A 12,772-nucleotide genomic window follows, 5' to 3' on the forward strand; every position below is an offset into this window, starting at 1 on the left:
ATGACCTATCTAAATGTGGGCAACACAACATTATTCAGATGTATGAGCCAGCAGCTGGAATGCTACCTTATACTGAGAAAATAACAAAACCAAGCAATAATCATCAACCTTAATATTTGAAAAAAATAAAAAAGGGAAAATGCAACAATACAAATTTTTCATAATCAAAATTATGTAATATATCTAAACCAAGGGTGTCCATATTGGAACTAAATACATGTAATGGGGGTAAGGGACTCCATCTCTGAACAATTTAAAAAAAGTTGCTGTTAAATTAGAATAAACTATCATCTGTTTTGTTCCTAGCTATCCATATGTAAAGTAAAACCAAGCTATTGACATCTTTTGAAGTCATACTGAAATATAATAGAACTGGTAATGATGATTTTGACAGTATGAGTATGGGTACATATCGGGCAATCCACTGGGGGTCTGTAATCATAAAAAGGATAAGTATCCCTGGTCTAAACCTTAATATGGTAAATCATTTCACTTTTAAAGACATTCTACATCTTTTCTTTTAACATCTTTTACTTTTGTATCTTCCTTGTCACAGTCATCAGCATGTAGTTTAACATAATATTAAAAAATAAATGCCACATGCATGAATGAAAGATTAATGGTAAACCAGCAACAGGTACAAGCCAGTGAAGTCTTTCATTAAACCTTAGTTTATTAGTTATATAAAATGGGATTAATGAAGCATGAATTTTGCTATGGTATAAATTTTGTTTTGTCTTGTGTGTAAAATGGTCCCCAATTCAACTCTGAAAAAAATAGCACAAATTACACAGCAGATTCTATCATCCATACGATAATCAAGGGGGAAGCGCTAAACCCGTAGGATTATACAGTGCCTGTGGGGGCAGATGTGGAAGGTATTCAGGCTTAATTAGGGGAAGTGGAGGACAGATCCAATTCCCTAGATCAAGAGCCCCTCACCAGCATCAAGGAACCTTCCTTGAGGAGTCTATCATCCATAGCACTTCTAAAATACTGGATGGCCTCACAAACTGTCAACAAGATTCTTTTTTCTGCAAAGATTTTTGGAATAACTTTTGGACAACACGACCTCTGGCATACTAACAGCTTTCTTTGTGCCTACCAATGTTTTATTACATATAAACTACAGTGGTACCTTGACTTACGATTCCCCCAACTTATGAGTTTTCTGAGTTACAAGCCATCGCTTGGTCATTTTTTTGCATTGAGTTGAGAGCCAAAATCAGAGTTACGAGCGAAAAAAAAATATTTACTGAAAAAAAAAAAAATTTACATTTGGCAAGAACCCCTCCCTAAATGGCACAACGAAAGGTGGTTTTGGGACTAGGTACTTATAAAACAATGCTAGTGCAATGTTCTCACAGGAGGTAATTGTGTAGTTATCTTAGGTTATTCTACAAAAAAATTAAGTTACTAAGTTTTTGACATCTGCAAAATATCTTGCCCTTTACTCCCACACAAATCCCAAAATATCTGAAATATTTCCAATATTCCACAAGCCAACTGTAGAACAATAATTTTTTTTATGATTCCTGTCAATATTATTGCATTTACTTCAATAATAAGTGGTGGGCTTCGTGAAGCAAGTCAATAACTTACTTCCGAGATATTCATATATCACTGCACGAGTGATCTAGTGCAGTTAGCCTCTCAAAAACTCCGTTATCTCTTATCCAGGACCAAAGAACACGTTACAGGAAGGAGCAGTAATGATTTTATAAGCTAAGACTGGTCCTGGACACTCGCCATATTATGACCTATTTTATTCATTCAACAGCATATATCAAGTTTCTATGTTACGTACTTATACAGTGGACCCCTCAGTTAACGCCTGCATCAGATAGCGCCAAAATCAGATAACGCCTCGCTTTGGCGTGAAAAAATTGACTCAGATAACACCTAAAAACTCGGTTAGGAGCTTTCGTCCTGAACGTGTCGGCACAGCGGCCTGAGAGAGCCCAGCCACTCACTCCGTGTACCAGCCAATGAGGACAATCCACATGTACATGCGATATATTTTGTATTATTCCATTGTTTTTGGTGCTTGTAACTGCTAATTAAGCCACCATGGGCCCCAAGAAAGCTTCTAGTGCCAGCCCTATGGTAAAGAATGTGAGAAACACATATAATTTAAGAAAAAGTTTGTAGAAAAATACAAAAGTGGTGGTGGTAGAGGGTGGTAGTGATAATGGTAGAAGGTGGTAGTGGTGGTGGTAAAGGGTGGTAGTGATGGTGGTAGAGGGTGGTAGCAATGGTGGTAGAGGGTGGTGGTAGAGGGTGGTAGCAATTGTGATGGTGGTAGAGGGTGATATCAATTGTGGTGGTAGAGGGTGGTAGTGATGGTGGTACAGGGTGGTAGCAATGGTGGTGGTAGAGGGTGATAGTAGTTGTGATGGTGGTATGGTTTGATAAGGCATGGTGAAGCTGCTAGTTCTGGCAAAAAAGTGGTTGAAAAATAAGTGCAGGACTTTAAGGGGTACATAGAGGCTGAAAAATTAAAACCCCAACAAGTGTTCAATTGTTACGAAACAGGCCTGTTTAGGAAGAAAATGCCAAACAGGAACTACATTACTCAGGAGGAAAAGGCACTCCCAGGACCCAAGCCAGAAAAGGACTTGTTACCTGAAGTCTTTATGGAAGAGGATTTCCCTTCCAAACAATAGAACACCTTCATCCTCTGCCTTCCTCTCGTCTCATCACTCGTCAATAAGTCCATAATAAAGGTAAGTGTGATGTTATTATTGTTTTATTCATCATGTATCATTGTTTTCTGTGTAGGGAAATGTATATTTCATGTAAAAAAATTATTTTGTTTAATACTTTTGGGTATCTGGAACGGATTAACTGGATTTCCATTATTTTTTATGGGGAAAAATAATTTGGTTAAAGGCTAAATCGGTTAAAGGCTAACTCTCTGGAACGAATTAAAGGTGTTAACCCAAGGTCCACTGTAGTGTTTATTATATCATATTAGAACAATTCCGATAGATAAATAAACCGTCAGAGTTAACATCAGCATTATATTGATGTATTTTCTCCTGCCCCAGGGGTGACATTTTTGGGGGCTCAAACAGTTTAATGGCATTTCATTTAATTTCAATGAGGAAAACTGATTTGATATACAAGCAAATTGAGTTATGAGCTCCATCAAGGAACAAATTTAACTTGTAAGTCAAGGTACCACTGTACATTATTTGCACTGCATAAAGAAATATGAAAATGAAAATGTTTATTTTCTTGCAAAGCTTACAATGTGTGGTTTACATATTATAAAATATTAATTACAAAGAAGGCCACTAGCATGCCTAGGCATTTTGGGCAGACTAATCCTAATTCTTACTCTCTATTGACAAAGGTTATGGAGCAGTACATTTTAGTATACATTTTGCATTTTGCAGACCCCAACTTATGCCTAGAACAGATTAACTCGGTGGCACTCGATGTATGCTCAAGGCTTATTCCTTTAAGAAAAAGGAGTAGATGTAAAATAGAAAGAGACAGGCGCTCCCTTTACAGGCGACGGAAAAGAATAACAGAGCGCCTAAAAGAGGCCAATATATCTGAAATGCGTAGGGAGTCACTGATGAGAGAAATAGCAAACATCGAACTTAAGCTAAAGGAATCTTATAGGAGTCAGGAATCACGGGAAGAACTAAAAGCCATAAATGAAATCGAAAGAAACCCAAAGTATTTCTTTTCTTATGCCAAATCAAAGTCGAGAACAACATCCAGTATTGGGCCCCTACTTAAACAAGACGGGTCCTACACAGATGACAGCAAGGAAATGAGTGAGCTACTCAAGTCCCAATACGACTCAGTTTTTAGCAAGCCACTAACCAGACTGAGAGTCGAAGATCAAAATGAATTTTTTATGAGAGACCCACAGAATTTGGTAAACACAAGCCTATCTGATGTTATCCTGACGCCAAATGACTTCGAACAGGCGATAAATGACATGCCCATGCACTCTGCCCCAGGGCCAGACTCATGGAACTCCATGTTCATCAAGAACTGCAAGAAGCCCCTATCATGAGCTTTTACCATCCTAAGGAGAGGGAGCACAGACACAGGGGTCGTCCCACAGTTACTAAAAACAACAGACATAGCCCCACTCCACAAAGGGGGCAGTAAAGCAATAGCAAAGAACTACGGACCAATAGCATTAACATCCCATATCATAAAAATCTTTGAAAGGGTCCTAAGAAGCAAGATCGCCACCCATCTAGATACCCATCAATTACACAACCCAGGGCAACATGGGTTTAGAGCAGGTTGCTCCAGTCTGTCTCAGCTACTGGATCACTACAACAAGGTCCTAGATGCACTAGAGGACAAAAAGAATGCAGATGTAATATATACAGACTTTGCAAAAGCCTTCGACAAGCGTGACCATGGCGTAATAGTGCACAAAATGCGTGCTAAAGGAATAACAGGAAAAGTTGGTAGATGGATCTATAATTTCCTCACAAACAGAACACAAAGAGTAGTAGCCAACAGAGTAAAGTCTGAGGCGGCTACGGTGAAAAGCTCTGTTCCAGAAGGCACAGTACTCACTCCCATCTTGTTTCTCATCCTCATATCTGACAACCAAATCTTTCAGTGGGCTGCGGAAAGCAATATGAAGTTCAACGATGAGAAATTTCAATTACTTCGATATGGTAAATATTTTTTTATTATTATCACACTGGCCGATTCCCACCAAGGCAGGGTGGCCCGAAAAAGAAAAACTTTCACCATCATTCACTCCATCACTGTCTTGCCAGAAGGGTGCTTTACACTACAGTTTTTAAACTGCAACATTAACACCCCTCCTTCAGAGTGCAGGCACTGTACTTCCCATCTCCAGGACTCAAGTCCGGCCTGCCAGTTTTCCTGAACCCCTTCATAAATGTTACTTTGCTCACACTCCAACAGCACGTCAAGTATTAAAAACCATTTGTCTCCATTCACTCCTATCAAACAAGCTCACGCATGCCTGCTGGAAGTCCAAGCCCCTCACACACAAAACCTCCTTTACCCCCTCCCTCCAACCTTTCCTAGGCAGACCCCTACCCCGCCTTCCTTCCACTACAGACTGATACACTCTTGAAGTTATTCTGTTTTGCTCCATTCTCTCCACATGTCCGAACCACCTCAACAACCCTTCCTCAGCCCTCTGAACAACAGTTTTGGTAATCCCGCACCTCCTCCTAACTTCTAAACTATGAATTCTCTGCATTATATTCACACCACACATTGCTCTCAGACATGACATCTCCACTGCCTCCAGCCTTCTCCTCGCTGCAACATTCATCACCCATGCTTCACACCCATATAATCTTTTTATCCTCATAACCTTACTCTTTCCTGTATTCACTTTCAATTTTCTTCTTTTGCACACCCTACCAAATTCATCCACCAATCTCTGCAACTTCTCTTCAGAATCTCCCAAGAGCACAGTGTCATCAGCAAAGAGCAACTGTGACAACTCCCACTTTATGTGCGATTCTTTATCTTTTAACTCCACGCCTCTTGCCAAGACCCTCGCATTTACTTCTCTTACAACCCCATCTATAAATATATTAAACAACCACGGTGACATCACACATCCTTGTCTAAGGCCTACTTTTACTGGGAAATAATTTCCCTCTTTCCTACATACTCTAACTTGAGCCTCATTATCCTCGTAAAAACTCTTCACTGCTTTCAGTAACCTACCTCCTACACCATACACCTGCAAAATCTGCCACATTGCCCCCCTATCCACCCTGTCATATGCCTTTTCCAAATCCATAAATGCCACAAAGATCTCTTTAGCCTTATCTAAATACTGTTCACTTATATGTTTCACTGTAAACACCTGATCCACACACCCCCTACCTTTCCTAAAGCCTCCTTGTTCATCTGCTATCCTATTCTCCGCCTTACTCTTAATTCTTTCAATAATAACTCTACCATACACTTTGCCAGGTATACTCAACAGACTTTTTTTTTTTTTTTTTTCAACAAGTTGGCCGTCTCCCACCGAGGCAGGGTGACCCAAAAAAGAAAGAAAATCCCCAAAAAGAAAATACTTTCATCATCATTCAACACTTTCACCACACTCGCACATTATCACTGTTTTTGCAGAGGTGCTCAGAATACAACAGTCTAGAAGCATACACATATAAAGATACACAACATATCCCTCCAAACTGCCAATATCCCAAACCCCTCCTTTAAAGTGCAGGCATTGTACTTCCCATTTCCAGGACTCAAGTCTGACTATATGAAAATAACCGGTTTCCCTGAATCTCTTCACTAAATATTACCCTGCTCACACTCCAACAGATCGTCAGGTCCCAAGTACCATTCGTCTCCATTCACTCCTATCTAACATGCTCACGCACGCTTGCTGGAAGTCCAAGCCCCTTACCCACAAAACCTCCTTTACCCCCTCTCTCCAACCCTTTCGAGGACTTTCAACAGACTTATCCCCCTATAATTTTTGCACTCTCTTTTGTCCCCTTTGCCTTTATACAAAGGAACTATGCATGCTCTCTGCCAATCCCTAGGTACCTTACCCTCTTCCATACATTTATTAAATAATTGCACCAACCACTCCAAAACTATATTCCCACCTGCTTTTAACATTTCTATCTTTATCCCATCATCAGAGTACAAAACAAATACCTTCCACAAAATAGAGCGAAAAACCAATGTCAAAGACCTGGGAGTGATCATGTCAGAGGATCTCACCTTCAAGGACCATAACATTGTATCAATTGCATCTGCTAGAAAAATGACAGGATGGATAATGAGAACCTTCAAAACTAGGGATGCCAAGCCCATGATGACACTCTTCAGGTCACTTGTTCTATCTAGGCTGGAATATTGCTGCACACTAACAGCACTTTTCAAGGCAGGTGAAATTGCTGACCTAGAAAATGTACAGAGAACTTTCATGGCATGCATAACGGAGATAAAACACATCAATTACTGAAAGCGCTTGACGTTCCTGAACCTGTACTCCCTGGAACGTAGGTGGGAGAGATACATGATTATATACACCTGGAAAATCCTAGAGGGACTAGTACTGAACTTGCACATGAAAATCACTCACAATGAAAGCAAAAGACTCGGCAGACGATACAACATCCCCCCCAATGAAAAGCAGGAGTGTCACTAGCACGTTAAGAGACAATACAATAAGTGTCAGGGGCCAGAGACTGTTCAACTGCCTCCCAGCATACATAAGGGGGATTACCAATAAACCCCTGGCTGTCTTCAAGCTGGCACTGGACAAGCACCTAAAGTTGGTACCTGACCAGCCGGGCTGTGGCTCATACGTTGAACTGTGTGCAGCCAGCAGTAACAGCCTGGTTGATCAGGCTCTGATCCACCAGGAGGCCTGGTCACAGACCGGGCCGTGGGGGCATTGACCCCCAGAACTCTCTCCAGGTAAACGTAAGGCGAGGTTCCACTGTACATGCAAATTTGCATACAAGACAAACTTTTATTTCAACATCTGTAACTTGAATTCAGTCATGTGGAAACATGTACAGTACAAGAAAGTGAAAGGCCTCTTTATAAAATTAAATACACTTTATAAAACCTCAAAGTCACCATTATATCTACCAATTTTAAAATTATTGAATTTTTTTTTTAAAGTGGACACTATACAACCTCCACCATACATCCTAACATTGGTCTAGTTATTGTTGTGAACAGCTTTCTTAGCATTTCTCTATATTTAAGGTCTATTTTCAAGTTGGCCAATGTCACATGAATTTCTATTTCATTAGTACAATCTTCCAGTAACAATGTTTTGCTGGAGTCCTAGGACCCCTCTCATTGTCTGAGGCAATCATGTTTTGAGGCTAGAGTGCCATCTATATGGCACAAGAACCAGAAGATTTATTCTACAGTCAGTATTAGTTCCAACACATTCAGCAAACAGTTTCACTGTGCTGACTTTATCGCTTCACAGCCTGATAACACAGATCTAGTTTGAAAATGCTTAAGAAATCCCAATTAATTTAAGATCACTGAACTAGTGTAAAAAATTAATGCATACTTTCAGTTGTACTATTTTCATTTAGCTAACTCTTTTCTTTGTATTAATGCATACTTAAAATTGTACTATTGTTCACTTAGCTACCTCACTTTCATACACTAAAAAAAAAAAAAACTATGTCAAGTTCTTAAGTAGTCTGTAAGTATTAGGATTAGTCTGCCTGAAACACACTGCATGCTAGTGGCTTTCTTTTGTGCTTAGCTACTTTATTACATGTAAACTACATTTGGTATACTGAAGAAATAAATAAAGTTCATTTGATTATCATCCTTGTCAAGGTGTATTGTGCCCCTTGTAGTCGAGTGCCATCTACTAGTAGGTTGAAGAAATTTTCTTAAAGGCTTTATATGTTTCATCACTTCTATTAATTTAAATTTAAGAAGCTAAATATGACTCATCTATCAATACAATATAAAAATAAATTCTTATTAATTTAAAATTAACAATACTGTAATGAGGAATTTGTGTTCCATAGTCCCTAAACTCTTGACATATATTATTCAGTTTATCTTGGAGCGTGCAGTTGGTAATGAGATAATGTCTACTTTTAAAGGCATTTTTCTTAGGGTGTAACTTTAACATTGACCTTAAAGTATGAAAACCAGTATAAACCTTTCAAAACATTAAAAATGTTTTGAATCTCTGCTCTTGAAAGAAAATGATTCCACTGACTGAATCAAAACATATTCATCAACATGTACCACATAAGACTAATTAAGTTTTACTATAATCATTATGAAACTATTATTGCACATGACAAAGCAAACAAATGACTGTCAGTAACAAGTGGATTTTGGCCAGTAATTAAATACTGGTGATACAAGCACTTCACTACCATACAGTATTTGGTACTGGCATTGTGTATATATGACACAATTAGACAAGAGTAATAAAAATGACAGCAAAAAGCAGAAAAGTGACCGAATCCCATTAGAATATTATGAAAAATTAGAAATAAATCTGATGTGTTTGATAAAAGTGCACGCCTTGGCATCACATCCGAAATTTAGAAAAACAGATGAATGCATTTAAATCACTTCCAGAAATAGTTATTGAATAATTCAGTTGTGCAATTAGCTCTGCTACAGTGTGCACTGTACAAAACTATCTAAGATTTTATGAAACATGGTGTGATATATATATTACTGTATGTGCAATATTCAGTTGTAAACTACTACTTCAATATAAGGTGTAAGCACAAGTTACTAAAGTACTTGTTATCAAATTATATATTACTGCATAATGTGTCATGTCTACAATATATGTGTTGATGCTAGCTTGCTGGTAACTAATGCTGTGCCCTATATGTCCAAATCACACTCATTATTATTTGAAAAAAGTGTATCGTTGTATCATATCAATGACAAGTGTCATATTTATTTACTTTTGCTAATTTATAAGAATTAAATTTTTGTTGATTTTTGACATATATGATAAATGAAATACTGTATTACAAAAAGTATATACCAATAGTATATTATATGGGTTTATTGTATATTCAATATATTACAGTATGAGCGTGACATGGTGTAGTGACCACAAGTTAATGTGGTCAGGTTTGGTGGTATGGGTGTGCAGGTGGTGGCAGCGCCCTGACCACGCCTATTTTCTCGCATACTCACCTTAACACGTTGTAGGTCTATGGGACTCATAATGGATCCTTGGAAGAACTCTACAGTGGTGAAGTGTCGCTTAAATAATCCTTCAAGCTCCAGATCCGGCGGCTTTCTGCATACAAAAGTTTAAACAAAATAATATACAAAAGATATTTACAAAAACAGTGAGAATAAAATAAATTAGAAAATGAGAAAAGATGGAAATAGGCACTCCACGACTGGTCATGTACACTTGCAAGTCAAGCTGGGAGTCCACTGCCCAATTACACTTTGGCCACAGCCATAGAAAAATAGGAAAAAAGAGAAGAAAGCTGTAAGATAAACAGAAGAGAGGAAACCTCTTGCATCCTTCATGGCTGTCAAACTGAGTAGCATCAGAGTAACTCAGTATCAGTTGAGTATGTGAGTTGGTGCAGCATGGTTGGTACAGTGATACACATTGTTGGGTGGGGCAGGGGCAGGGGCCTCCCAACTGACGACTGTGGGTGCCACACTACCCCAACTAAGAGGCCGACATGCAAAGGCCCAAGGACGATGCTGTGGGTCAGGAGGGCACACCTGTGGTCAGTGTTAGCAGGCACCAAGACCAACACATGTCAGAGTCTACCACTGCAACAAACCACTGCATCTTACTGATATAATCAGCATCAGTAAGATACTGTTAATAACTTATTAGCAGTTGTTTTTTGCTTAGTTGTTCATGTGTAGGTAACCTGGGTAGGCATGTCTCACCATCCACTAATTGATAACCATCTATCACTAAGCTCAAACAAACCTGAACATGGTCACAGGTGGGAAATAACAAGGGATGGAGACACCAGCCTCATGTGAATGAGATGTTGAACTAGAGACTCGTCAGAATGTTGTTTTGTGTTAGTATACAGTGAGCAGTAGTATATCTCTGGTAGTACATGAGCTAGATGTTACACAGGAAGACACAGTCACCAGCTCCCGCTCAGCCAGTTCTCAGGCTACATGGGGAAAGGGGGGGGGGACATTTACCTTCACACGGGCCAAGTCCACTGCACTCATTATGCTCCCCTGATAGAAGCTTACTGTTGTTGAGTGCCGCTTCAAAAGCCCTTCCAATTCCAGGTCCGGCTCTTTTCTGTTCAAAACAAGGGTCAGAATACTGAACTCCCACATCCCAGGGGTAAATAACAATACGTACTGAGCTCCCACATACTAAGGAGGATGTATAACAGCAAGTGTAAGGAAAGGAAAGGCTATGCAGTTGTGATGGCAGTGATGCTGGTGGTTAAAAGCAGTTTCATTGGAGAGGGAAACAAGCTCAAGCTGCTGCTAAAATGGGAGGGATTAGTTTTTGCAGTTAATACTACAGTGGCTGTTAGCTGGATAGCTGACTGACTGCTGGCTAGCTGGATTATCTTTAAAATCCCACACTCAGCTAAAATAATTTGTGTAATGCAACGAGTATCATTTCATGATGACCTTGACTGAATATTAAGATATAAAAATCAAACAAACAAAAAATAATTATAATGTAGTGGACCATTTTCTTGTTATAAATAATGTATATAATTAATAATTATATATAAAAATTAAAATACTTATTAAACATTTTTCTACAATATACAGTAATATCTATTATTAGAAACTCCGTTATTAAGATTTCTACCAAAAAATAGAAAATAAATACAGCGATTAAATTCAGAAACTTCTCAAAATCTGACTTTACCAAATGTGGAAAAAATCTCCAAAATTCTAAATTCAGAATTTTCTCCAAAACTCAGAATTTTAATTTAGAAAACCTATTCAGTTCTACATCCTTCTCAAAACATAAATGTCATCCATGAAATTTAATTCAGAATGTCGGAAATTATTTTACTAAAAGTGAAAATTCAGAATTTCAATTCAGAATTTCTTTCCTAATTTGGAATATTTTCCTGAATATGAGAGAGCCTTCTAATTTCTATATATAAACTGTATTTGGTATTTCTATAGTTTGGATACCAATCCATACATTATTGTGAATAAGAGATATTACTGTACTATATATAGTGCATAACATATACATACTGTATACATACATTATATATATATATATATATATATATATATATATATATATATACATATATAGATATATAGATATATATATATATATATATATATATATATATACATATATATATACATATATATACACATATATATATATATATATACATGTATATATATATATATATAATGTATATATATATATATATATATATATATATATATATATATATATATATATATATATATATATATATATATATATATATATATATACAGTATCTACTGTATACAGCATATATAATATTTTCTTTATCTTTCTGAATATCTATGTCTAACAAAGCACTAATACCTTGGGCTACGGTACTTAGGAGCTTATTTATATTTAAGTTATTGAATAGTTCTACATTTTCAATTTCTAAAGATCAGTACAATTATGTATTAGCAACTTCTAAATTAGCTCTCTAAAAGTTATAAGGGATTCTCATAAATGGCATATTGCAAAGCACTGTATTATGCTAAATACAAGGTTCATTTAATGATGTACAGTTTTCTAAATAATTTTCAGCATTTTTTCTCTGTACGAAAGCCTAACCCATCTCAGCATGACTATAAATGCAAGCACACCATATAACACAGTTAAGATGAATATGATTTGTTTTTTGTATACTAAGAGCACACAATATTACAAGCAAATAATCTGGGATTACTGAAACAGAATTTTCACTTTAGAAAAACAAAAGTCACAATACTTATAGTCGTTGGGACAATTCACAACAAACCCACAATTTGAAGAGAAAACACCATACAATATTTCATGCTGGTCTAGACCATTACCATGATAATTATCAAGGACCAGCCAAGATATTGCTTAAATTTTCTTTTTCAAACTATGGGTTAGCTGTGAACTGGATTAGAATAACATATAATTTTTTCATAAAAGCTAACAAAATATTTTAGCAATGATAAAAATGTGATTAAGATTTATAAAATCCATGTTACTGTCTGTATATGTTTACAACTACAAGTGAGATGCATAATGACATATGCTCGAGACAAACAAATATTCAGTGTGAGAACCAGTAATAAGAAATAA

General features: G+C 37.2%; 1 protein-coding gene across 6 annotated transcripts in view; it reads right to left on the reverse strand.

Moving 5' to 3' along the window:
• Positions 1–12,772, reverse strand: part of slo (calcium-activated potassium channel slo) — a 536,051-nt gene that overhangs the window by 204,951 nt on the left and 318,328 nt on the right. For 5 of the 6 annotated variants that reach the window (XM_053796374.2, XM_053796365.2, XM_053796360.2 and 2 more), the window contains exon 8: positions 9,661–9,766. In XM_053796374.2, the coding sequence (XP_053652349.2) occupies positions 9,661–9,766 (106 nt within the window). Of the gene's footprint in view, positions 1–9,660; positions 9,767–10,656; positions 10,763–12,772 lie in introns of all 6 variants that reach the window. The other variant, XM_053796375.2, reaches the window with a different exon arrangement.

Source organism: Cherax quadricarinatus, chromosome 83, assembly GCF_038502225.1.
Source record: "Cherax quadricarinatus isolate ZL_2023a chromosome 83, ASM3850222v1, whole genome shotgun sequence".
Taxonomy (NCBI): domain Eukaryota; kingdom Metazoa; phylum Arthropoda; class Malacostraca; order Decapoda; family Parastacidae; genus Cherax; species Cherax quadricarinatus.